This window comes from Nasonia vitripennis, assembly GCF_009193385.2.
Source record: "Nasonia vitripennis strain AsymCx chromosome 1 unlocalized genomic scaffold, Nvit_psr_1.1 chr1_random0005, whole genome shotgun sequence".
NCBI lineage: Eukaryota > Metazoa > Arthropoda > Insecta > Hymenoptera > Pteromalidae > Nasonia > Nasonia vitripennis.
In genome coordinates, this window is record NW_022279591.1 from 4033519 (window position 1) to 4061046 (window position 27528).

The 27528-nt window shown below is 38.3% G+C and overlaps 5 protein-coding genes across 6 annotated transcripts in view; 1 reads left to right on the forward strand and 4 right to left on the reverse strand.

Annotated features, from left to right (window-relative positions):
• Nucleotides 1–4956: 4956 nt before the first annotated feature.
• LOC116415912 lies at nucleotides 4957–5982 on the reverse strand. Its single transcript, XM_031921552.1, has one exon. It carries the CDS (start codon nucleotides 5980–5982, stop codon nucleotides 4957–4959), a length of 1026 nt encoding a protein of 341 aa, XP_031777412.1.
• Nucleotides 5983–6406: 424 nt separating this feature from the next.
• On the reverse strand, nucleotides 6407–8870 carry LOC116415739 (pollen-specific leucine-rich repeat extensin-like protein 1). Its single transcript, XM_031920826.1, has 4 exons — nucleotides 7775–8870; nucleotides 7561–7688; nucleotides 7271–7484; nucleotides 6407–7021 (listed from the first exon to the last, which is right to left on the reverse strand). The coding sequence occupies exons 1-4, from the start codon at nucleotides 8475–8477 to the stop codon at nucleotides 6840–6842; spliced, it is 1227 nt and encodes a 408-aa protein (XP_031776686.1). The 5' UTR covers nucleotides 8478–8870; the 3' UTR covers nucleotides 6407–6839.
• A 1228-nt stretch (nucleotides 8871–10098) lies between these two features.
• Nucleotides 10099–12628, forward strand: LOC116415917. Its single transcript, XM_031921559.2, has 3 exons — nucleotides 10099–10336; nucleotides 10420–10587; nucleotides 10683–12628. The coding sequence occupies exons 1-3, from the start codon at nucleotides 10238–10240 to the stop codon at nucleotides 11643–11645; spliced, it is 1230 nt and encodes a 409-aa protein (XP_031777419.1). The 5' UTR covers nucleotides 10099–10237; the 3' UTR covers nucleotides 11646–12628.
• A 3005-nt stretch (nucleotides 12629–15633) lies between these two features.
• LOC116415918 lies at nucleotides 15634–17481 on the reverse strand. The gene is made up of 2 exons (XM_031921564.1): nucleotides 17412–17481; nucleotides 15634–17249 (listed from the first exon to the last, which is right to left on the reverse strand). Exons 1-2 carry the CDS (start codon nucleotides 17479–17481, stop codon nucleotides 15634–15636), a joined length of 1686 nt encoding a protein of 561 aa, XP_031777424.1.
• Nucleotides 17482–19552: 2071 nt separating this feature from the next.
• LOC100114333 (importin subunit beta-1) overlaps nucleotides 19553–27528 on the reverse strand; it is a 192297-nt gene continuing 184321 nt past the window's right edge. The window contains exon 7 of one of the 2 annotated variants that reach the window (XM_003425289.5): nucleotides 19553–20029. In XM_003425289.5, coding sequence (XP_003425337.1) covers nucleotide 20029 — 1 coding nt within the window. In that variant the 3' untranslated portion in view covers nucleotides 19553–20028. The remainder of the gene's footprint in view (nucleotides 20030–27528) is intronic. The other variant, XM_032601307.1, reaches the window with a different exon arrangement.

Consider the following 27528-nt stretch of genomic DNA (forward strand, 5'->3'; position numbering starts at 1 on the left):
ATTCCACAAGGAATTGCCATATTTTTAGCGACTCTCTTAGTGCACTGTCATCTCTAAAAAAAACCTTAAAATGTCTGTCAAAACAAATCTCTTTTTGATTTGAAATTAAAAAACTTACAATCCAATTTCAAAAAATGTCTTCAAATCAGTTGTAACACGGCAAAATTTCGCCGTGTAACAACGACGTTCAACGCGGTCGGGGTAGAGTGTCTCAAGGCTACCTGTGTGAATGGGAGAGTGAACGTGTCTAAGTGCGTCGTTTATTTTTTGAGTGAACGAGGAGAGAGGAGCAATGGCTGCGACGGACGAAAAGGATAACGCACGTCACCGACTCGTGAGTGAGAGATGTAAGGAGACGACGAGCAACGTTGGCGCAGCAGCAGCGACCTTTCACCTCGACAGGGCGTTCAAGTCGGCCCCGCGCACCGTAAGACAGTCAATGCAGGTGGCGGAGCCCTTCGTGGGGTCTACCTACGTGAGCGTCTGATGCAGCAGGACCAGCGTGATCGCAGCTCGCCCGGATGAACGCCAGGAACAAAAACTACAGCGTCTCGCGTTCGTAGTGACAGATGCCGCCCGAGTCAAGGGCCCTGATGACGGGGCATTGGGAGTCACTACGGGTTCCGCAGTCAAGAGTTATCTTGGTAGTCTGCGGGTGAAAAGCTGTCTGTGTGCTACGAGAATTCGAATTTCGCAACTATCTACTTCGACATCGTATCCGTGGGGTTATCTGCACGCATGCGCGACCGCACGACTCGGCAATGGCGCTCGAACCGATAGTGTTGCGAGTGAGCGGGCCGTCGGGCCGCGACGCATTGACCAATCAGCGCGTGTGCGGTACGGCTAGGGAGAGCAGAGTGGCGGCTGCGAGCCGCGAGCGCTCAAGCCTGCACTCGCCTACCCCGACTGCTTCCGAACGGATGTGCCTCAACTTCCACTTTACCCGGTGTTCCAGCTAGAAGGATTTAAGGTCAGTGAATCGTTTCCCGTTTTCTCCGGTCGTATCCGTCTCGCGGGTGAAACGGCAGTTCCACGTTCGGTTTCGCGAACGAAAAGGTTATCTCGCGTACGCGTTAGTTACCTCCGGATCGCTATCTTTATCTCTTTGTATTGTGTTCCGTCGAATAAAGGATTATCTCGTCTATACGGGTTATATTCTCGAGTAATAAGCGAAGTGTAGAATTAAGGATTTTTACGATTATGATAGAAGTGTAAAGTTATTGTGTAGGTTCATACTTGCGGAATTCGCGTACGACGTAATTGTGTGAGAGAGTGAGAGACGAAAAGTGCAAGCTAGTGTGTGTGTTCTAGTTGCTTCTTGAGCCTTGAAACGCGCGCGAGTCACGCGGGATAACTTTCGTGTACGGGTATTTGCTTGTCGTAGTTGTTTTTGTATATGGGTTATCTTAGTAATTTGTACAAGTCGATTATAAGTTCTAAGAACTTATTAAGAATATACTGTTCCGTCTGATAATCCACGTGTCTTTATTATTTCGAACCGCCCTCTCTCCTTACCGTTTTTCGGGGCTGCAGCTAGCCGAGGAAACCACGTGCAAAAAAAAAACCTCGCGCCGGGAAACAAAGAGTCGCGAGACTGACGTTCACGAGGAGCGCCTGGCGCCACCGGGTCATTTTCCAAGCCCCGAGCGAGGGATTGCACCATAACTGGGATAGCACGAAAACCCTAAGTTACACAGTATACGATTAAATTTTATTGGATTCCAGCTTACATAGGCATTACAAGCAATGAATTAGCCGACGTAAAAGCAAAAGAGGCATCAACTCAAGTTTCATCATCTTTTATAAAAATTCTCTTCACAGACCTAAGAGAGTCCGCTAAAAAACTGGCAATTAAAAACATCAAAAAATGCGTCCTAAATAACACGGATACAAAAGGTAAATACTTTTTCCAAATTTCCAGTCAATCTGCGAAACTCTGGTTTTATAAGAAAAATCTCCCACGAGAGATTGGTCGTCAATAAACAGGATTTGTGCTAATCACTATAGTCTCAACGCCTCCCTTTATCGTGTTGGAAATTTACAAACATTTTGAAAATTTTGCAAATATTTATATAGACACACACATCTATCGGATAGGCTGCAGAGTAAGAAAAAAACTACTCTCTTGGGAGAAAATAGTATCTTACGTACCTAGGCCGGGAAAATAAAGAATTATAAGGAAAATAAAATAAAATTCAAACACAAAATTTACTTTTAGCTATATTAGTCTTGGCTACAATACGTTAGCCAAGTACAAAATACTAATATATAAATTAAAATTCTAAATAAGAAGAGATTCAAATACTACGACATCACGGACCACTAAAAAATAAATAATTTTTACAAATATACATAAAAAAGAAAATATACATAAAAATTTCAAGTACTTATATACTAAATTCTTACATACTAAAAAGAAAAAATAATTTGTAGCATTTTCTAATATCATTTTTAACAAAAATACAATTTACTACTACATATTAGTGAGATCACTTTGAGTAATACTCTAATCAATATAACTTTTTAATCATGTATATAATAACATACACAGCATATCAATTTTTCTACTAACAATTGAGTTTTATCCATTATTTAATCTTATTTATTTCCACATGTTTTTCTATATTTACAGTTTTCAATTCATTCAGAAGCGCATTAAAAATAACCATGGCTTTCTCAAAACTATTCTTATCACTAATTCTTTTCTTGTTTTTGGGTATAATAAAGCTTTTGTTCCTTGTTATACTATAAGACGTAAGAAATTGAGATTTAAGGTCATCATAGTGTAGTCTTAACACCTCAAAGCAAAAAAGTTCTTCTAAATTTAGGGGATTGTTCTGGACTAAATAATTATTTTTATTTACTATTTTTAGAATTTTTTTTTGTAAGTTCTGTAGAATATCTACGTTGTTTTGATATGCTCCTCCCCAAGCTATGATGCCATAACTTATGCTATAAAAAAAGGATAATAAATGATACGCAGAGCTACTACTGTCATTGTTTTTACAATTTTATAAAATATATATACCAGGTATTTTGTTTTATTTTTTAACTATGTATTTAATGTGTTTGTTCCATTTCAAAATTTAATCAATGATAATCCCTAATTATTTAACTCTTTCGTCTCGGTTAATTGTTTTGTCTCTTATTTTAATATTTGTTTGCGCTGGTCAACGTAACTGCCGAAACTCATACATACTGTTTTATCAGCATTCAACGATAATTTATTAAGTGCTAACCACTATATATATATTACTCCTAGGCAATTGTTCATATAAATTGTTTTTGTTTTTTAATTTGAATAAAGATTATATTTATAGATTTATGTAAAAATAAAATGGGTTTTGGAAATGAAGTAATGATTGTTTCATGTGATTTTAGGCAAGCCGTGCCAGTAGTTAAACATGGCAATAGGGTTACAATAATTGAAAATGTGAAAATGAACTAGAATTTAAACAATGGCTTTTAAATATTGGCAAAGGACAAAGTTTCAGTAGTTTTAAATTAGAGTTAGAAGCGATGAGAATTCCACACAAAATATTATCATGCCACGATATAATTACAAAAATATTTGAAAAAATTTAAGTGTCTATATTGAGAAAATTCAAAAAAAAAGTTATTCTAGCTCCAAAACAATGTAGATGTAAATAATATTAACAATGAAATTTTATTGCAAATTAAAGGCAATATAAAAGAGTACATTAGTATAAATTCATGTAAAAACGAATCACGGTAATTTAGAAGAATTATTTCGAGTAAAATTTTTAAATTATTCGACGCCGAATCGCTTACCAGTTCATAAACTGCAATTAAAAGTTGTAATTCTTTTTCGGAATATTAATCTAGATGATGATCTTTGTAACGGTACTCGATTGATTGTACAAAAATAAATGAATTTTTGTATTAGTGGTGAAATATTTAGTAGTTGTAAAGCAGGAAATATTGTTCCAATATCACGCGTTTCTCCAATGTTTCAATCAAACTTTTTGAATATTAATCTTAAAACGAGTGAAAGAACTCAGAGTGAGTTCCAACAAAAGGAAAGGGTTGAGTGAGTGAAGGGTTCTTTTTAATTAACACACACGATTTCGCGGTACACAAAAAGCACTTGCTTTGGCATAAAAACCCTCACGGTTTAGAGGGAAAAGCCTCAGCAAGTGTAAGCTTTATTGAAAATAAGGAAAGGGAAACTATACAAATAAAAGAAAGAGAACAGTGACTCTAAAAGAGAAAAAACTCAAGTGAAAGAACGCACGCAAACGCAAAGACGCGAGGTACCTTTTCCGCACGCAGAGAGAGCTCTCTTACCGCAAAGACGAACGCAAAAACCGCCGCTGAAGAGGGCGTTGAGCAGGCCTCGTCGTAGTCCGCCGCTGCTTCCGTCCTGGTCCTGGAGGTCTGGAAGCCGGGCCTGGGGAGCGAAAGGATGGTCCGCAACCGTGCACCAAGCGCGCCCCGACGTCTCGGGGAGCCAGACGCTTGGCACGAGGGCAACAAGGGGTGTTGCCGCTGTTCGCTCGCCCCGAAGGAGTCACGTACAACACGTGGACACCTTCGCCAACAAACCTTAAGACTATCGCCTCGAGGCACACTCACACACTCGCACAAATACACACACGCGAACGACGCGATCGCGAATTTTCCGCTAAACACTACCAACACGGCGCAGGACGAGGTGAACAGTGATAGCTCTGAGAAGAACAAGTCACTGGTTCACCGTCAGAAGAAAAAAAAATCGAAAAGCGTAAGAAAGCCAAACGTGCGAAGCGCTAGGCAGTCCGAACAGGAATCCGCGCGCGCGGGCCCTTCGCGCGCTCTCAACGTCGCAACGGAGAGCGAGCAGCGGCGCGAAATTCAAAAAGCCTAAATTTACACCTACACTACTTGAACGAATAAAACGAACTGAACATCCCGCCCGCCTTCGTCTAACAGACGAACCAACCACCTGGAACCTACTCAAGTCTTCTTAGCCCCTTCCTCGATGTGCAACGGACAAAGACGAGCAACGTGACGACGAAGAGAAGTGGTAGCAGTCTTCACTGTAACCACACGGACGAGATCATCTGTATCTGGATGGACCTCAACGATTCGTCCTAACGGCCATTTGGATGGAGGATAACGATCATCCTTGATAAGAACGAGCTTACCTACACAAAAATTCTCTGTTGGATTCCGCCACTTTTCTCGCTGCTGCAAATGGAGGAGGTATTCCGACGACCAACGATTCCAGAACTGGTTACGTATCCGCTGGAGCAACTGAAAACGACTCAAACGATTCAGAGGCACGTCTGGCGAATCATCAGCAGGAATCATCGCTGAGAAACTTCCTGTCAAAAAGTGAAAGGGTGTCAACGCATGGAGGTCATCAATGTCCGAAGTCAAAGCCCCTAATGGACGAGAGTTAAGGCACGCTTCTATCTCAACGAGAACTGTCGAAAGCTCCTCGAACGTGAGAGTGTGCTCCCCTACGACCCGCTTCAAGTGGTGCTTTACGGACTTCACACCAGCTTCCCACAAACCTCCGTAATGTGGAGCGCTAGGAGGAATGAACACCCACTCCGTTCCGTCATTTGCTAGAACCGAGGCAACCTTTTGATAAAAATCCGACGCCCGCTGGAACATCGCCTTCAGCTCGTTGTCTGCTCCATGGAAGTTGGTGGCGTTATCGCTGTAGAGCTTCTGGCACACCCCTCGCCTACCAACGAATCGACGATATGCACTGATAAAAGTGGCTGTCGTCAGATCGCTCACCAGCTCCAAATGAATCGCTCGGGTGGAAAAGCAAACAAAGACAACGATGTACCCCTTATACGCCTTGTGTCCACGACCCTTAGTTGTGCGAACCTGAATGGGACCAGCGTAGTCTAAACCTGAAATCGAAAACGGCCTACTAGCATGCACTCGATCGGCGGGGAGATCTCTCATTAACTGTTGTGCTGATTGAGCTTTGACCCGCTGACACGTCACACACTTGTGAATCATGCCCTACTGAAAATTATCGCGTGAGTAATCGCGCGAGTTCTCGCTTGAATAATCGCGCGAGAACTCGCGACAGTTTATCGATTTTTGAACGATGCGAATACTCGCGCAATATACAAATATACAATTTTTTTTTTATTTACATTGAAAAATGCATTTAATTAAATTGTACTGAAACAGAGGGACATTAAGAATAAATCATGTTCTGGTTGTAATATAAAATGTAACTTTATTAATTTTACATGTAACACTAATTAACATTTCATTGTTATATTCGAATTTTAGGTAGAACAAAACCTTTTTATTGTAATTATCATTAAATTAATAAGGAACTGATTTTTTTTAATTTATGATTCATAAATAAAGAACGTAAAGGAAACGTAAAGATAATATTTTATCACAAATTCTTTTAATGATTATACTTTGATAACAGGTAAGGACAAGAAACGATTAAAATGATAAAATTGCTAAAATCCATTTAGGTTAACAATAATGCCTCTGCTCAAATAATTTTTAATCATTTTAATCAGTTCTCCAACTGCCTATCAAAGTATTGTGATTTTTTCATTTTTGTAATCCTAAACTTACAAAACGTCAATTTTTGACTAGGGTTCTTCGACTAGTGAACCTCGAAACAAAAAGTTTATATTTTAATTGAAATCACTACTAGAAAGTAAGAAATGTGACTGAACTCATGTTATATTTTTGATTTTTAGTAGTGATCTCTACTAGGACTAGCGTTTCTTCGACTAGTTGATCTTGAAACAAAATAATATACTTTGATTTAAATAGCTCCTATAAAATAAGAAACTTAACTGAATACAGATGACATTTTAAAAAAGAAAATCTGTTAAATAAGATTAATCTCTGACGTTATATCTTAAACGTCTTTGAGCGTTGACATTTGGTAGCTGAAATTTATTTTTCTCTGCAGCACGCAGATCTCTTATTTTATGTCTCAAAACATGAGTTGCCCGTAGCAAATAAGATGCTTTCTCGTCACTTGGATACTTGTGGTTATTAAGAAAGTCATTGTAGAGGCCTAGAAAAAACATTATTTGTAATGGTTATTGATATTTAAAATTATGAATAGAGGAGATTAAATAATTGATCGATAATTTTCTGTTAAAAAATAGGCGATGAAATTATTTAACTTAATTTAATTATAATTATTTAACTTAATTTGATTATAATTATTTAATTTAATTTAATTATAATTTCATGGACTATTTTTTAAGATAAATTAATTGATCAATTATTTAACCTGCAAAGAAAATGAATTACTGCATACTTATTAGCAATCGTAATATATCTTTTTCAATTAACTTCACTGGTGACCTGTTAGGAATATTCTCCACCCCTCGGGTCAAGTCCAATGCTCTGTTACATAAATTCCTTTCTCCCCAAATAAGCACAGCCAATTCTATCAGGAATACTTGTGGCTTATGCCTTTGCAAAAGTTCCCACTGCAGTAAATTAACAGATATATCCTCTCCAAGGTACAGCTATAAAATATATAAATTTAATTAATAAATTGCATAAATAATTGTTATTATATAATTATATAATATTAAAATTTACCTCATTTCCAAATGCTATATTATATCGCCTCCGCATTTCTCGATTACCAGGTTCTCCTCTCTTAGCGTAGTATTCCACGCAATTTTTGACATATTCTGTCATTTTATAATACTTGATACGTCTTGGCCCTACGAAAACATACAAATTACATGAGTAATGAATTGAATATATCAATTATAATAAATTTAAAATATATTAAATTACATTTACATACTTGGTTCATTCTGAGGTGGCGACTGGTGTCCATTTTGAGGCTGCTCTCTATTTACTGGATCTTGAACTTCTATTATATCTTCATTTTGAATCGGTAGCTGTTCTTGATCTGCTGCGTCTTGGGGTTCTCCATCAATTTCATTTCGTATTGGTGGCTGTGGTACATCACCTGGTGCATCTCGGGAATCCCTAACCTCATTTCGCACTGGTGGCTGTCGTTCACCTGGTGCATCTTGTGGTTGTATCACCTGACTTCGTGAAGGAGATGGCGTAAACAAAGGTCGACCAGGTGGTGGTGTGTGTTCAGGTGATATATTTTCAGATAAGTTTGGAGATGGTGTATTCCTTCGTGGTGTACTTTTTTGAGATTCAGGTGAAAAGCTTTGAATTGGTGATAACTGACCATCTGGATTATTTGAAGATTCTTGAGGTTGCTTGTATTTATAAAACAAGTCGAGACGCAGTGAATCATATGATTCTGTTTCTGATTCAGATGATGACGGTGATATAGTTGGTTTTTTGGATTGTGGTACTTTGACATAAGAACCAGATGCCTGTGGTGGCTTTGAATTCACATCGCCTGGTTTTGACATTTTTCTCTTTCGAGTTGCAAGTAGCGATGGTGATTCTGGGGAGGATGGCTGATCGGTTATCATATTATTTTCGGATGCCAATTTTTCTAAAACTACTACTGCACTTTTCATTACTGAGAAAGTACCAGAATTTGCTGTCACATTATTTTCTTCAAGATCACGAAATGGTGGTACTTCGAAATAGTTATCTATTCTCTTCAAAACGTTTTTGGCTTTTCATTATTAATTTTTTTGCTTTGTGATGTGTTTTGCTATAAACAAACAATAATTAAAAAATATAAAAGTCATCTAAACATGTTGTTACACTAATAATAATATTTACTAATACATAAATGAATGAAGAAATTTTGAGGTTAAATGTGACTTTTTTGTTTTTAATAAATTCTTTCTAATACTATATGGTGCCATGGTATCGCGTGGACAGTGCCTAAATATTTAAAACAGTATATGAAATGTCACTATGGTACGATAGACGCAAAGGGAGATTAAATCCGGTGAAAGTGAAAGTAATAACACCTTATATTAGTGTACAAAATATCTTTTCATTTTAATTTATTTAAATAATATTTTATTCGAATTTAATTTATCATGATTTAAGGAGGTTCTAGTGGTATTCCCAAGTCAAACGAATGAATGCAAAAAATATATTATAAAAATGTTATCAGTAGTGAGTAAACAATGTTTATTGAGCTTATTGATTAATTTTTCGATAAAAGAAAACAGTTGTCATAGTTTTGGTCGTCATTCAAAGAACTTTTTTATACTAATAAATTGCTCATATGACTAGGAAGTCACGATTTGAGGTTAGAATAGTGTACACTTTTGCCTTTCCCAGTGAATATCTTTTTAAAACATTCAGCTTCGTAGACTTTTCTTTGGATAATCTAAAAGTACATAACGAGAACATTTATGTCCTCGTTTTTCAATCTGATCTTAACTTTTTGTAAAAAGTAATCTTAATATTACTGCTCGGAATCATGCTAGTGCCATATGAGCCCGTGTTAAATACGCAATATTGAACGACTATTTTCTCTGAAATTTTATCGGCGACCGATATTTAAAAAAATACTATAATATTCTTTGTAACTTTAAGAACAATAATATACATTTTTAATAACTTTCCTAACTTTTTGCCCTAATGCTACAACCTCCTTAAAAGTGGTTTGTCCCCTTAAATGAGTAAACATTAAAATGCTTATAGCTGTTTTTCATGTGCCCATCAGGCCTTACAAAATTTATTTTTGAGTGATTTTTGGACCAATGGAAATCAATATATTAAATTTCATTGATATCTCAAAGGTATTTAATTAACGAAGGTACTACTTTAATGAGATGTCATGTAAAATGCAATACACTTGTAACCATCGTAATTCCTATCATATTTCTCATTGCATAACTACACAAATATAATATTTAATAATGGCAACCTTCAAACACAGAATTTCGAGGCGATAAGCATGTGTGTATTTATTATTTAAAAGCCAAGAATGCACAAGGTAAAAAATGAGATTTTCGAAAATAACAGAAAAATGAAAGAATTTTACGTGTTTTGGTGGGGGGGGGGGGGGTAGTGGGGGGTGGTGGGGGGGAGTCTTGCCAAAATGACTATATAATATAGGAAGATATATATATATATATATATATATATATATATATATATATATATATATATAAGACTACATATATACATACACACGTATAATAGTTGTATACATATTTCTATGGATAACCTATGAAAGTGTACAAATAAAAAACTTATTATAAATAAAAACTTATTAGAATAATATTGTTTAATAAGTTGTATAAAAGTTGTATTGTAAATGTAGTACAATAGTAATAAATAAAGTATTCTGATAAAAAATTTATTAAGAATGTCCGCAACTAAAAGAAAACAGTATTTGTTTGATAAAGACGTACCACTTAGTAAATATGCTTTAAGTGAACTTAAAAAAATTTTGAAAAGAGAGAAGGTATGTTAGATAGTTTTATAATTATTAATCTACACGTATCAATAAATTTTTTAATATCATTAATTTTGTAATTGATTTTGTAGTTACAAAACAACGAATTGCTGTCTTGCAGTAGTAGGAATATAAGTGACCAAAGTAATCCTCATGTTTTATTGGATGAAACGGACAATGATGTAATATCATTAGCATTAGACGAGTCTGTATCGGCTAATCAAAATCCTATCACATCGGAGCAACAATTACTGATTAATGTAAGTTCTGAATAATTGATATTTCTATTTTTGAATTTGTTTTTATTTTTAAGTAAACATGTTAATAGTCTCATTTAATTAATTTTTATTTACAGAATAATTCTAGTTTTGCCTGGAGTGACTTATTAAGTGATGATGAAGAACTACAACTACCTTCATGTACAAAGTCAACATCAAATAGTATACGAGAACTTATAAATAATGAGGAATTCTTCAATGTGTTGTCGTTGAATGTGCAAAAAAGCCAAGCTGAATTATTACTGATGTTATTGAAATTTTCAATAGCAAACACCTTATCAATGACAGGTATTTCTAATTTGTTTAAACTAATTAATCTAGTATGTGGCAGCGCTGTAGTACCTGAAACTCGATATAAAATTGACAAATTGTTTGATGATGACATTATTACACTACATGGGGTATGTCCTGCATGTACAAATTATATTGGAACATTTCAAGATTTTAATTATGTAGTAAATTGTGACAAACCTGTAAATATGTCAAATCCATCAAGTCAGTGTTATTTTGCTATATTTGATCCGTCAAATGCAATACAGGATTATATAGAAACTAATAAAAATTATTATGATTATGTTGTAAAAGAAAGAGAGCATGAAAAAAATCATATAAAAGATATATACGATGGTGTGCTGTATAGAAAATTTGTTCAAAGTTTGAAAGATTCTGATCGCCACTCGTATGCTACAGTAATATTTAACACAGACGGAGCACCAGTTTTCGAATCGTCTACTTATTCTATATGGCCTATATATTTGATTCTTAATGAGATTCCTATACAGAGCAGAATGAAAAGTGCGATCACTGCTGGACTATGGTTTGGCAAAGATAAACCAATAATGAGCGTTTTCTTGGATGCATTCGTAAATATGATAAATGATTTATCAACAGTGGGTGTGGGTATACCCTGTATGATAAAAAATGAACGACGTAACCTGAAAATTTTTGCATTGGTTGCTTCTGTGGATACTGTAGCTAGAGCACCAATGAATGGATCAAGTCAATTTAATGCAAGATATGGTTGTGATTGGTGTACATAAAGGGCAATATTTTCAAGGAAGCATGCTATATCCTTTTCGGATTCCATTACCAAAAAATAGAGATCATGATACTACAATCAAACATGCAGCAGAGGCAGTTGAAACAGGTAAACGTGTTTTTGGAATCGTAACTGCTTCTCCTCTTTTAAATTTGAAGAAGTTTGATATTATAGAAGGTTTTACGCCTGACTACATGCACTGCTATGTAGCAGGTGTTGCAAAACAATTTACTACATATATATTGAGACATTTAAGAAAAGCCGATATCCAGTATATTAATCAGTTACTTGAAGCAATCCGTGCTCCTCACCAAATAGGTCGATTAACAAGATCTCTAAAAAATAGAAAATACTGGAAAGCTCGAGAATATGAAAACTGGCTTTTGTACTATAGTATTCCTGTTTTAAGTGCAGTTTTGGATAATGCAAGGATTTTAAAACACTGGGCTCTTTTAGTAGATGCTTTACACATATGCTTAGGAACAAATATTACGTATACTGAATTGAATCGAGCGAATGAAATGCTACATGAATTTGTATCGAAAGCCGAAGATCTGTACTCTTTAACTTCATTAACATATAATGTACACCAGTTACTTCATTTGCCTACGAGTGTGTACAATTGGGGGCCATTGTATTCACATTCGACATATCCTTTTGAATCAGCAAATTGTAAATTGCTGCAGGCCATTCATTGTGCTAAGGGTGTTATCTTACAAATAGCAAGATATGACAAAATTCAAAGAGCAATACAAATGTTGTCTAACAGTATTTATCCTACTTGTCATGAAAGTGTTGTACAATATTGTGAAAACGTTAAAACTCCATTGGGAAAGAATATATATAAAATATCTAGCATTAATTATTTAGGTAAAGGAAAAAGTGCCAATAACGACACACTTAAGAAATTTGGTATATCAAAAGATGCACGAGTTTTTCACAAAATTATTTATAAAGGATGTTTCTTTATGACTTCAAAAAAAAAAAAAATGCTCGATCATGCAATTACTTTGCACAACTTGACACTGGGGAATACGTAGAAATAAAATATTTCCTAATCAACGATAAAAGTAATCAAGAATTGACTATTTGTCAGCTAATTAAGACAAAGCCTAATAAGTATTCATCATTTGTACAAGAAGTGTTAGAATTTTCAAACGAATTATGTATTAATACAACCAAAATATCAGCAACCTGTGTATTTATTGAAATAGAAACTAAAATGTACATAATTGCAGTGCCGAATCAACTATTTTATTAATAACGATCATTATGTGTTACTTAATAAATATTTCTGTGTATATATGTATATATATGTAAATTACAATATTGTAAATATAATTTTGTACTCAGCATTATATAAAGATAAATAAAAAAATAGTATATATGTATATATGCATAGTAATAAATCATTTGAATTGTAATATTGTTTCCTATCCAGAACACAAATATAAAAATATAAATATAAACAAAATTAAAAATTCGTATATCGCGCGAGTAATCGCGCGAGTATTCATGTAGTTTAAAAATTGATAAACTATCGCGAGTAATCGCGCGAGAACTCGCGCGATTATTCAAGCGAGAACTCGCGCGATTTCTCACGCGATTATTTTCAGTAGGGCATGGACTTGACTAACTACTTCCTGCCCACAATCCAGACTTGCTGCATCAGAACGCTAGAAGTCAAAGTAGGTCCACCATGCAAGCAAAGTCGATGAGCAGAATACACGAACAAGCGACTGAGAGCTGAATCCTGCGACAAAATCGGTGGATGCTTGCGATCGAAGGACAGGCTGGAGTGAGACAGTCGACCTCCTACTCTCAAAATATTGTCCTTGCCAATAAAAGGATTTAATTTACTGAGCCGATTGCCTTTCGGCAATCTCCCTCCAGCCTTCAACGCTTCGATCTCGACTGCAAAACTGCTCGCCTGCGATAAACGAATAACAATCCTGCGAGCTTCTGCCAACTCCGACAGCGTGAGAAATTCAGGAAACGGTTCTTGGGCCTCTTTTTGCCTACGATGATTAAGAATAGGACGTCTAGCAAACGCAACGACCCGAATTAAGCGGGACAACGAAGAAAATCTGGTCAACAGCTCCGGTTCCGACGGCACCTTCTTCGTATGGAGCGCTCGCCGAGTCTCTGCTGGCTGTGGCCACTCGTTCGGAGCTTGTGAAAGTCAGCTAGGTCCCTGCAACCACAGAGTAGTCCCTGCTAGCTCCGCTGGTCCAGAACCTCGAGTCGCCAAATCCGCTGGATTCTCCTTAGTAGGTACGTGCGCCCATGTTGCAGACGGCAACTCGGTTTGAATGTACGACACCCTATTTGCAACGAAGGTCTTCCAATGACAAGGATGCTTTCGAAGCCATGTACAATCTGACTGTCAGACCAAGCAAAAACCGGAGTCGCACTGAGAAAATCGAGTTTCCTAACGTGGCAAAGGAGCTTAACGAGAAGCGCAGCCCCGCAGAGCTCTAAGTTAGGAATACTGACCGTCTTTACCGGAGAAAGCTTCGTCTTGGCAGCTAGAAGAGACACACTGAATGTGTCGTCTCCCTTGTCGACTCGCAGATATACAGCAGCAGCATAAGCTCGAGAAGAAGCGTCCGAGAAACTGTGTAGCTGGTACGAACGAGTGGAAGTGACGCCTAACCACCTATCGATTGACAAGGATGGCAGCTCAGACAACGATTTGCAATAAGCATACCATCGCTCGCGAAAATCCTCTGGCAAAGGCGTGTCCCAGTCGCACTTCTGGATCCACAAGTCTTGCATCAAGACTTTCGCAGTTACTGTAACTGGCGAAAGCCACCCGAGTGGATCAAACAAACGAGCTATATTGGAGAGAATGGAGCGCTTAGTCGAAGCTTTCGACAGCTCGGTGATATCTGAAACGGAGAAACAAAACTTGTCCTGAGCAGGATTCCAGTGAATGCCGAGTGTTTTGACTGATTCATCCATATCGATCTCCTTTGCCGGGCCCTGTCCTGTCTGTGGAGGAAGCAGCTCTGGATGGTTATCAGCCCATTTGTCAAGATAAATACCTGCCGAGCCTAAGAGCTTAGTAAGCTCGACCCTTTTCTGCACCGCAGTGGAAAGCTCGTCCGATCCAGCGAAAGTATTGTCCACATATGTCTCGGATTTGAGGCATTCAGCACCGAGAGGAAATCGAGCGCCCTCGTCTTCTACTAATTGTTGCAGCGCGCGAATAGCTAAAAACGGAGCACAAGCCGTCCCATAAGTGACTGTCGTTAAGCGATAATCGAGAGGAGGTGAATCAGCCGTAGGAGCCCAAACGATCCTCTGAAAGTCTTGATCCTCGCGCTGCACTTTAATCTGCCTAAACATCTTAACTATATCAGCTGTAAACACAAATAAATATCGACGCCAATTAAGCAAAATCAACGCGAGGTCACTTTGAAGAGGAGCACCTGTAAACAAGAAATGGTTAAGAAACCAACCATCCCGAGTGCGTCGAGAGGCGTCAAAAACGACCCTAATCTTCATTTTCAACAATAAATACAGCACTACTGGGTGATGCGGCAAGTGCCACGCACCTTCACGCCGAATCTCCGACTCTGGAACTCGAACCATGTGCCCTAGGTCCTCGTACTCCTTCAGAAATTCTCGATACGCATGAGCGACCTTGGGATCTCGAGTAAAGCGACGATGCAACGACTGGAGTGATCCAAGAGCCATTTTTGCCTTGTCTCACCTGCAACCGAAGGTAACTGAGATTTCAACGGGAGACGAACCTCGTACCGCCCCTGCGAATCCCTGGTGTGAGTCTCCTTGAATAGTTTCTCGCAGGCTTCGTCCTCCGGTTTCAACTTAGAAAACGACGAAGGAAGCTCGTCGAAAGCCCAGAACCTCTGCAGCATTTGGTCCAGCTCCTGCATTGAAGCGCAATGCAATACCTGCAACGGTGTGGAAGTATGCGACTCCGCCCGCCGTGAATCCTTCGCCTGTAAAACTCCGGACATTATTCAACCAAAGGTCGTATCCTGAGCGACAAGCTGCGATGAAGGAAAGCGTCTCAATCCCGATCGGAGCAACTGCCCGTAGACGTCAGCACCGAGAATCACATCGACCTTATTCGATAGGAAAAACTCCGGATCTGCGAGAGTGAGCCCTGCAAACTGCTTAAGATCGAGATCTTCAATGCTGTCGACTGGGAGCTGTGACGTTAGACGAGGAAGATTGAGCGCCTCTGTCGTAATCTGGAAGCTTGTGTCGACCCTGGATTTTAGAACGAGCTGAGTTCTCGAGCGCGCAGTGCCCGCTGCACTAGCGCCAAGCCCTGTCAATGGTACGCAAGTATGCTCCTTTCGGAGCTCTAACAGCTGGACAATCGACTCCGAAACGAACGAAGCCTCCGACCCTTGATCCAAGAGTGCTCGTACAAAGGTGCTGTCTCCTCTTGGACCTATAATCTGCACCTTTGCTGTAGCCAGAACGATTCTCCGCTTCGGAAACGTGACGCCCGCTGCATGCAAACTCATGACAGATTTCGAGCCAGAGCCGCCCGCCTGAGAATTATCGGTGTTCTGGTGCCCAGCTTGCGAGTTTCCCTGGAATTTAAGATGCAAGAGGGTGTGATGTTTACTCTGACAAGTAGAACAACGTCCCGAAGAATTACAAGCGTTGGCTCTGTGAGATCCGAGGCAATTAAAGCAACGCTGCAACTGCTTGACCGTTGCCAACCGCTCGTGTGGATTCTTGTCTTTCAGCTTGAAGCATTTCGAGAGAGGATGCGTGCCGTTACAAAGGGCGCAATTAGAATTTCCAGACAAACGAGAGGATCTAGCGTGGAAAACCTTCCGAGGCTGAGGTCCTGATGTTGGCGTAGAAGCTGGTCTCTTCTCCGCCTTGTGCTCCGAAGGGTACATCTTAAGAGCTTGAGCTCTTCTTTGAAGGAACTTAAGCAAATCTGAAAACTTAGGAAGAGCGCTGTTGATATCACTCTCCGGCTCGTCCGCCTCCGGCACGTACTCCTGGTCCTTCTCACTCAGCTCAGCCTCCCACAGCTTCCGAGACTCCGGATCCAGGCGATCGGACAACAAGAAAACAAACCAAATATCCCAATGATCAACTGGAAGTTTCAAATTTGTCAAAGCTCGAACGATCCGCTTGGCCTCATCAGCGAATGCACGCATTTCAGCAGCCGATTCCTTCTTCATCTGCGGAATTTCTAAAAACGAAGTCAAGAGTTTATTGATCATCAACCTAGGATTACTATAACGATCCTTAAGCGTCTGCCAAGTGCTCGCATAATTCGCATTGGTTGTCATCACGTCCTTGATCAGCTCTGCAGCCACACCAGTCAAGCATAACTTGAGATACTGCAGTTTCCTGACGTCAGAAATGCCAGAACGACTATGCACGAGAGAAGTGAAAAGATCGATAAAACTAGCCCAGTCCTCGTCTTTACCTGAGAACGTAGGTAAACTAATTTTCGGGAGCTTGACAACCTCAGGATCTGAGTCCGACTCCCCCATACTAGCGCTATCATCAGTATCAGGCTTGTCGAATAAAGCAAGCAGTGTTAGGATCTCGTCAAGAGCCGATTCGTAAACACCCTGAATGCGATCGAACCATTGATCTGCAATATACGCGTGCAATATATCTGTGTCTGCATCGTCCCTAACGACAATTTCAGAATGCGTCTTCCTTGTCTCCACCTAAATCTGCTTAACAGCAACAAGTCGCGCCTGGACCATGCTTTTATTAAGCGAGTCACGCTGCTTAGCAAGCAGGCGTGTACGAATGCTCTCAATTTCGGCTTCTCGAGCCGTCTGTAACGCAGTCAGCTTCTTCAGCGCAATAGGAGCCATGATGCTCGCAAAGTCTCTCTATACGTAACGCGAACTTAAAGAAAATAAGTGTCATGCACGCACGCCGCTAATCCGCGGACACGACCGCAGTGTGTCTAAGAAGTCGCCGCTCCCTAATCCGCAAACGTCAACACACGCGCGCGGCGCAAGGCCTCGCTTCCGAGAGCGCTCGACCGGCCGAGTATGTAAACAAGAGCGCGCGGCGCTATACAAAACGTTCACACTGAGGCTGAGAAAAACAATACTTGGAACTTCAACAGAAATATAATATGCTACTGGAAAAAGTCATTACAGTGTGAACGCGTTTGTGTACAGATTTTATACACTACGTTTATCGCACGATTATGCCCGATAGAACAAAGAAAAACGCACGAAAAAACCAATCACTCACTCCTCACCCGGGGCACCATGAATATTAATCTTAGAACGAGTGAAAGAACTCAGAGTAAGTTTCAACAAAAGGATAGGGTTGAGTGAGTGAAGGGTTCTTTTTAATTAATACACACGATTTCGCGGTACACAAAAATCACTTGCTTTGGCGTAAAAATCCTCACGGTTTAGAGGGAAAAGCCTCAGCAAGTGTAAGCTTTATTGAAAATAAGGAAAGGGAAACTATACAAATAAAAGAAAGAGAACAGTGACTCTAAAAGAGAAAAAACTCAAGTGAAAGAACGCACGCAAACGCAAAGACGCGAGGTACCTTTTCCGCACGCAGAGAGAGCTCTCTTACCGCAAAGACGAACGCAAAAACCGCCGCTGAAGAGGGCGTTGAGCAGGCCTCGTCGTAGTCCGCCGCTGCTTCCGTCCTGGTCCTGAAGGTCTGGAAGCCGGGCCTGGGGAGCGAAAGGATGGTCCGCAACCGTGCACCAAGCGCGCCCCGACGTCTCAGGGAGCCAGACGCTTGGCACGAGGGCAACAAGGGGTGTTGCCGCTGTTCGCTCGCCCCGAAGGAGTCACGTACAACACGTGGACACCTCCGCCAACAAACCTTAAGACTATCGCCTCGAGGCACACTCACTCACTCGCACAAATACACACACGCGAACGACGCGATCGCGAATTTTCCGCTAAACACTACCAACACGGCGCAGAACGAGGTGAACAGTGATAGCTCTGAGAAGAACAAGTCACTGGTTCACCGTCAGAAGAAAAAAAAATCGAAAAGCGTAAGGAAGCCAAACGTGCGAAGCGCTAGGCAGTCCGAACAGGAATCCGCGCGCGCGGGCCCTTTGCGCGCTCGCATGCGGGGCCGACGACGCGCAACTCGACGCATGCGCGCGCGCTCTCACGGTCGCAACGGAGAGCGAGCAGCGGCGCGAAATTCAAAAAGCCTAAATTTACACCTACACTACTTGAACGAATAAAACGAACTGAACACTTTTTCTAAAGAAGAAATACCATTCGAAATAAAAAGACGACTACGACTCCACTAGGATTAGGATACGCAATGATGATTAATAAATCTTAATACCAAGCTTTTAATAAAGTTGGAGTATATTTACAGAATCCAGTTTTTAGCCACAGCCAATCATACATAGCACTTTCACGAGTAGTTTCAAAAAAAATTTAAGCATTAAACTCCAAGAGAATTCAACAATTTATAATCATAAAAATAGCAAATCAAAAAGTCTATATACCAAAAATGTTGTTTTTCAAGAAATTTTATGATACATAAACAAAGTCTTACTGAAGAGTCAAAATAAGAAATACAGGATGAAACGTTAGATTTCTTAAATTAAAAATAGTGGCTTTAAAAAACTTGTTTAAGATAAAGAGTTTAAATTTATAATTTTAAAACTTTATCAAGCCCAACCGTCAATACTCACTTTTGAGGACTTAGGATAATTTATTTAGGTACATGGCACACAGCACACCGTTAGCCACTTAATATGATATTAGATTAGATAGATTAGATTAGATTAGATTGGATGGGATGAGGTGAGATAAGATTACAGTTAAGACAAGCCCCTAGAAGTTAAGAAATGTCAATTTTAGCATAGAACATTTTTTAAGTCTGGTTTGCGCAAGTTACAGCAGAATCACCCGTAAAAATCTCCAGTAAAGCGATGGATTAAGTTTTGATTTAAAATTTTATTTCACATTTTCTTCTTTTCATGTACATTATACAACAGTCGTTGTTCGTAACACTTTTACAAATTAAAATTCATTTGTTTATACATTTTACAGGTAATTAATTTTAGAAAAATACGATTATCCCACAGGTCGATTGCCATAAAACCAGTATCACTGATGTTATTGGCATCGCATAAAAAACGAGTTTGTAGATTCATTATGAACATCCATTTTCATAACTTATTTCCGAAGGTAGAAGGCATAAATGGTGCATTTGTGTCTTTGATTTTCAGAAACAAATATTGCCTGCAATAGTAGAACTGATAACATAAAGTAACATGCAAATTTATCGTCGCGTCGTTGATGATTTGGATCCCAAACACATTTACCATTGACATCCGCAAAATACTAATCTGCTGTTTTTTAAATCAAATTTTTTAATTTAATTGAAATATCTGTACAACCACACGATAATCTGTAAAAAAAATTATTATTAACTAAATTTCATCACGTGATAATATTTTAAGAGCTATATATATATATATATATATATATATATATATATATATATATATATATATTACAGTAAATCATTAAGAAAAATATTTTACATGCCAGCGGCCGGGAAGTGACATTTTCCGTCCACTGGGACATGTAAAATCACGTACGCACCATGGCCGGGAACATAGAATGCGATCTGGGACATTCTTTATTTTCCCGGTCTAGGTACGTAATATACTATTAACGTTGTGTCGTTTTTCTCTTTTTTTGACAACGTTGTATGTAAGATATTAATGTTGTGTGTATATGTTAAACGGTCACTACTTTTATTGGTCCTGGGTGCATTTATGTATTATTATTAATATAGAAAAGTGGTGATTATTCTTTGATTTGTCTCGTAATTCTGACAACAGTTCATATAAATTAAATTTATTAAATAAACCTCTGCTAAGACCTTGGCACTTAACATCCCCCTGATTTGCTTACTATTATTGTCTGAATATGCAGAGTACTTACATTTTATAGTACGTTTGAATTTGCATAATTATAGGAATATAAGTAATCAAAATAGTGCAAAAGTAATAAGTAATTTCACTAAAGAACCAGATATAATAATGAATTAAGAAACGAATTGCTGCCAAGTCCTTGGCACTTGGCTTCCTCTTCGTTTGCTTTTTATTATTGTCTTAATATCTAGCAAACTTCAATTTTATATTACGTTAGAATTTGCATAATTATAGGGATATGTAGGTAATAAGTAATATGCATAAGTAACAAGTTATTTGACTGAAGCACAAGATATAATCTACTATTATATTAAAGTGCTTAATATACCTGTGTGTCGTGAAGCCAATCACATATTTTCTCAATAACTTAACATCTAAGAGTTACCCTGACACCTGGACATCATCTATAAGGCGGATATAATTTTGGGCCTTAAAATTTTTAGGCCTTAACATTTTTGGGTCTTAAAATTTTTAACCTTAAAATTTTTGGGCTTTAAAATTATGGACCTTAAAAATGTTGGGTTATTTAAATTGTCTGTGTGCCGTGAAGCTATTCACATCTTTTCTTAACAACTGACATATTTTATTTCTTTATTATTACTTATAATTTATAGCGCATTAGGCAGTTGGCCATTTGGCGTAAGTGAATTTAAAAATTCTATTGGTAACATCTCTTTATTATCATCTTCGAGTGAATTCACACTTAGATACTCTCTTACATCGCCTTACATCCTATTTAAAATGTTATTATTCATTTTTAGTACGTCATTGTTTTTCAGCGCTAAAATTAATCTTTCGCAAAGTTTATTAACATTATTGTTATTAAAGCGATCTCCATACATTTCCAAGATTAAATCATTGGTTGATAACAATTTTGTTGGAAGTAAAGTTATATTATTGTCCATTTCAAATTTGTTGTAATATTTTCTATCTCTAATTTTTGATAGCCATTGTTTAAACTCTTAGTCACAATTACTACTAATTGTTCTATGCCCATGTTTGACAACAGGTAGTGTTCGTCGGAAGTCACCTGCTACAATCATTACTTTGCTACGAAATTCAATGTCATTATTACATAGGTCTTTAAATAATTTATCCACTACCTGAAAAGCATGTTTTGATGTCATGCATTTAGCTTTCTGTAAGTAGCTTTTTCCACTGCCACCAGGTCCATTAATAAAGAAACACTTCATTTGATTAGCTTTATTAATTATACTATTTAATACTTCATCGAAAATTTCACGTTGTTCATTCGTTAAAGAGCTTATATTGTATCATTATCAATTACATTTGTTGCATAAAATTTTTTATAATTGGTTTCCTCAACATCCTCACTGAATTTAGGTTAATTGAGATCAATCAGTGTACTGTGATTACATTACGTGTGATAAAACGTACATTGCATGTTGTAGTAGACGATACATGGCTTCTAGAGGGCTAACATATCTTGTATTAAAATATTTTTTTATTTCATCGTAGTTGAAATTTTCTTCTTTACATTCGTTTTCATTATTACCTTGACTCATTTTTATAAATGCACAATCATGCCCCTTATAACAATATTTAAATAAATATTTGACACTGTTGGAAATATCAGGCATATGCGTTGAGTGTATGATAATATAAAATACTTTATTTAATAACAATTATTAGAATGAGTACAAGAATAACTGTGAATAATCCAAGAAAACTGTACGAATGCTGCCTGACTTTATATATAGGTATAGATGCTGTAGAAAACTATAGTCTGTGTGTCCTTTCCTTAATGTGCGCTTGGCTGCTGTTTTGTCGGACTAAAGCGCTGCTGCTTCAACTAGACTGACGCTGGCGTAGGTGTCATAAATCCCAGGTAGTAGACTTTTCGGTTCAGGCCTCTCTGTACTGTATATCTGTATCTGCGTATATCTGTGTATACCTGTGTGTACCTGTGTATATCTGTGTGTATTTGTGCGTACACATTATCGGCGAATTCCAACAGACACATTAACATACTTTAACATTAATATGACGACAATTAAATTTCAATAATAAATACGAATTGTATGGAACTACAAATCGATTATCAGCTATATTGCTTTTATTGAAATAAATTTGTTTCCATTGTTACTTTGTCGATAAAGGGGATATCTAGTATTATTAAAAGTAGTTTGCTAATTAAACTATTTCAGAAAGTTTTTGGTACATTTTTTTGTTTTGCTATTCATACATGGTGAATTTAAGTTATTTTTACCACAAGAGCCATGTATCACTGATTGCCTAACGATATTATGTAACCTTGGATATTTCATTTCATCAGGTATTTCTGCACTTATAAGTTTATAACCATAATCTGCATTGTCCAGTTTATGATTTTTATGAACAAAAGCCAACAAGTGCATATGTGGCAAACCTCTTTTCTGAAACTCTTATAATATAAGTATATGCAAAACATTTTCTAAAAATGTTTGAAATATTCTAAATATTTTTTAAATATTTCAAATTTGAAATGTACACAGAATTTATATATTTCACTCATGCTATCTAAATCATTCTCCATAATTGCTGATTCATCGAAATCGAAATCGAACATGGCATACAATTTTGTTATTGAAAATTCATTAAAATTTTTAATAGCGTAACCTTTTTTTTAGTTATTATTATAATTTTATTACTTTTTAATTTTCTTTAGAGCTATAAATATATATACCTTATTAACCGAGCGACGTTAGGAGTGAGGTGACCCTGCTAGTAATAAATTAAGGGACAAATCTTGAGCTTGGTGCATTCAAAATTTTTATTTCATTTTTTCTGCTTTTTTGAATTTGAAGCTTTTTTCTGTATTTTATTTGGATAGGGTATTAATTACAATGATAGGGTATCAGCTATCAAAGTCGGGTGACCAAAAGGATGGGTATAAAAGAAGCGCATTAAGCATTGGTGGTTGAAAAAAGTGTAACATCACCTTTATTTAAGTTTGCGGTCGAACAGTGCAGTCGTTCTCGAGAGCCCGACGGGAAAACGTAGGTAATATTATTCTCTTTTGAATGTGTTGTAGCTGAATTATTTTTAACAATGAGAAAGAATAAACGCATGAAAACTTGCAGAATATAAAATGTATAGAAGAATACAAAATAACTTATAATACTTTTTCTGAATTCAGAATACAAATGTATTATGTTGTGTACCAAGAGCGTAAAGTGGGTCAAAAAGCTCACTTAATCCTAAGTAACGCTCGAAAGTATTTTCACGTTTTTTCGTAGGTGTTTAGCGGGATTAAAGTGACTATTTTTTGACGTAACTCTGCAAATGTATTAAAATCAACACTTTTTTAAAAAGCGGGCAAACAAATTTGTTTTGCCCGCTAGTCATTTCAGTCCCGATAGATAAGTATGAACAACACGAAAATCGTTCGTGTATTACACGCACACACACACACACACAAGCACGCACTCACACACACATACACCCACGCGGGTAAGCCTGACACCCGTATGTGGCGCGTCCCCTGGGTGGCGGATGGGAGAGAGCTCGCTGGGATATATACCTCGGAGGGTAGAGCAGAAATAAAATATGCTCCGTGGACCAAATTAGGCCGCTGCATTTGCTGTGCGGTACGATCCGTAAGCTGCCTATAGGAGATCCTGGGTGGGGTGGCAATCTGAGGTTGCGAGCCAAAGTGACTTGAACCACCTTTAGCTCCCGCTCATGGCAAGACGGGAGGCCAGTCACATAGCCAGTACCGGTCAATCGGCTAAGGCGAGTGCGTGATATTGCTTGATGTCTGCCAGAAACTCTCCAGAGAGCCAAGCACTTTGTTCGGGGTGGGAGGTTTGAAAGAGTAGAGGTGGGCTAGGGCAGTATCGCGTGCTATACTCTGGTATGAGGTTCCCAGTCTGACACCGCTTACAGTCATGTGTTGGGGCCATGTCAGCTGCCTCTATAGACGGGGGGATCGACGGTGGTCGAACACATACCGGGATGAAGACTATTATCGAGCACGGAAAATTTAACCGAGCAAGGAGAGAAAGCAGGAAAAGAAGCTCTCAAAATCTGGAATACAATCCGGGATGCTAAGCGAGAACGAGTAAACATATAGAACAAGATCCGAGAGAGGTTGGACTCTATGGATAATGTTGTGTCAAACGCATCCAACATTCATAAGTCTGTTAGAAGCGATCTATCGGCGATTATGATCCAGGTAAGGCGGCTTGATAGAGGACGAGAGACGCTGGAAAAAAATAAGGAGAGACTTGGATTGATGCTAAGTAAAGCGGAAATGTTACCAAATCAGCAGCATATCCATACTGCGGACAAGGCATCACAGACGATAGAAACATCAAACGCGGTGACAAATAGAACGCTAAACAAGCGTAAGGCAATGTCACCAAGCCAGGTAGAAGAGCGACGAGAAAACTACGCTAAGAGAAGAAGGAAAGATAAGGAAGTAGTCTCTGTGGTAGTCACGTCAAAAATTCAATCACAAGAGTCTTCGGAAGAAAAGGCAGACCCACCCTGGCAGGAGGTTATCACCAGAAAGAAGAAAAAGAAAGAAAAGAAGAGAAAAAAGATTATACATGAAGGCACCGGTGCCAAGAACAAAAATGGCACTAGAAAACCATGAGAGAAACCCACTAGACCTGATGCACTTGTAATAAGAGCTGCTGAGGGAATTTCATACACTGATATTTTAAGGAAAATAAAAGCGGTGCTTGATAACAGCGTAAATAAGATACGCAAAACGGTGGCAGGAGATCTTCTTTTGGAGCTACGGCGCACCAAGGAAATAAAAACGCAGGAACACATGAAGCGCTGGTAAACGAAGCCACAATCAAGAGGCTTCAGCATGAAGTGGTCTTTGAAATAAAAGATCTTGACATGCTAACCTCTAAACAGGATATTCTAGAAGCCCTGCAATCGAGCAGTTCGAGCAACTGCTAGATCACCTCATACAAGACGCAGAAGGGAGAAAACCGGTACTGATTGCAGGCCACTTCAATGTGTGGACTGTGGAGTGGGGCAGCAGCGCGAGTACAACGACCAATAGAGTTAGTTGGAAAACGAAAGATTATGATAAGGAGACGTTTCTGTTGGCACTAGAGGGAATGCAACTGTCTGGAACGGCGAACAGCAAGGCAGAGCAGGTGACAGTAAACATCACCCGAGCATGTGACGCTGCTATGCCTCGAAGAGTGGCATACAAGTAGACTACTACCAGTATATACTGATGGGACAAGAAGATTGCGAGTGTACGTAGCGAGTGCCACTGGACCAGAAGACGAGAACAACGGGCGAGGAAGAAATACTATAAAACTGGTAGAGGCCAGGAAATAGTAGATGCCCGCGGATAAAAAATGAAGGACACTAAAAGGAGTCTTAAGAAAAAAATCTGCGGAAACAAACGACGATGCCTTGAGGAATTACAGGACGAGGTCGAACAAGACCCTTAGGGTCGACTGTATAAAATAATAATGAAGAAGATTAAAGGAAGCTAAGTCCCCACCAAAATGCCCGGAACTATGACACCAGGTATTAACCACACTGTTCCCCATGCAACTGGAAGAGCCAAGTGTCATCGAAAGAGGTGTGAATGAAGATGCTATCCCACCGATCACGACTGAGGAAATGTTAGCCGCCTGCAGAAGGGTAGGAAACAAGGCCCCAGGGCCGGATCGCATTCCAAATATTGCATTAAAGCATGCTATTCACGTTCATCCAGAGGTCTTCGTAGACTTGTACCATGCATGTCTAGAAGAGGAAACATTCCCCATAAACTGGAAGAACCAGTGACTAGTGCTTCTGCTAAAAGGAAAGAAACCACCCCAGGAGTCCTCATCATACAGACCACTCTGCATCCTGGATATCCCAGGGAAGATCCTGGAACGCATTATCTGCGACAGAATGAATCATTTTATAGAAGGAAAATGCGGATTAGCGGAACACCAATATGGCTTTAGCAAGAATCGTTCCACCCTGGATGCAGTTAGTCTACTGATTGACACTGCACAAACAGCGATAAAGGGGAAAAGATGTAAAGGAGGAAAAAAAAGTATTGCGCTATAGTTACATTGGATGTCAAAAATGCATTAGATTCGGCCAGATGGAGTGAAATACACGAGGCACTCCGGAACCAGGATGTGCCATTATATATAAGAAGGATGATGTCAATGTTACTCAATGTTTATAATGTTTGTAGCAGATGAATTTTACTATTAGTGTCAAGTGTGGATACACGGCACGGGTGTCTAATTACTATAAGAGAGCGAGTAGAAGAGTGCAATGCGGTGGCGGCCATGGCGCGACGACAGAACGTCTGCCTTGCAAGCCAGAGGATCTTGGTTCAAGCCCGGGGTCCGTCACTTTTCCTTGCACTCTTCACTCGTAACATTAGCCTCTCGACTAGTGAAGTATATTATTTTGAATTTATTTCAATTATTATTTATTCTTTTATTGAAATGATGTTGTTGCATTTTTATCAAAAATCATTATAATCAAAAATTGCGCAAGAATTTTTTTATGGTTAAAGTTATGATTACAATATTGTTCTAATTTTAATTTCTATTATTATTATTATTATTAATTTTTTAATGCAATAATGATTATTATTTATGATTGTTATAATCTGCTATGAATAATATATGTACAATTTAATCAATGTATACAATGCATAAATTATAATTTAGTAAAAGCACCTTGTTCAATATTTGTTCAAGAAGTCGATTTCGTGATGTAGTAACCATATATCATTGAGTTAATTACATTTGTATTTTTTCTTTCTTCCTATGGAAGCTTTGTCACAGTAATATTTGGAGTTTGTCTAAAAACATGTTGGAAGTGTGTTTTGAAGTATTTTAAATCGAAAAATAGTGTTTTTGGAAAATATTCGTATGGATGTATGTGTGTTTGTTCTACTAAGTGCATTTTAAGCCACCAAGTCTCATTTTCTTTGTTTTTACAGATACACGGTGGGAAACAAATCCGTTTTCACATT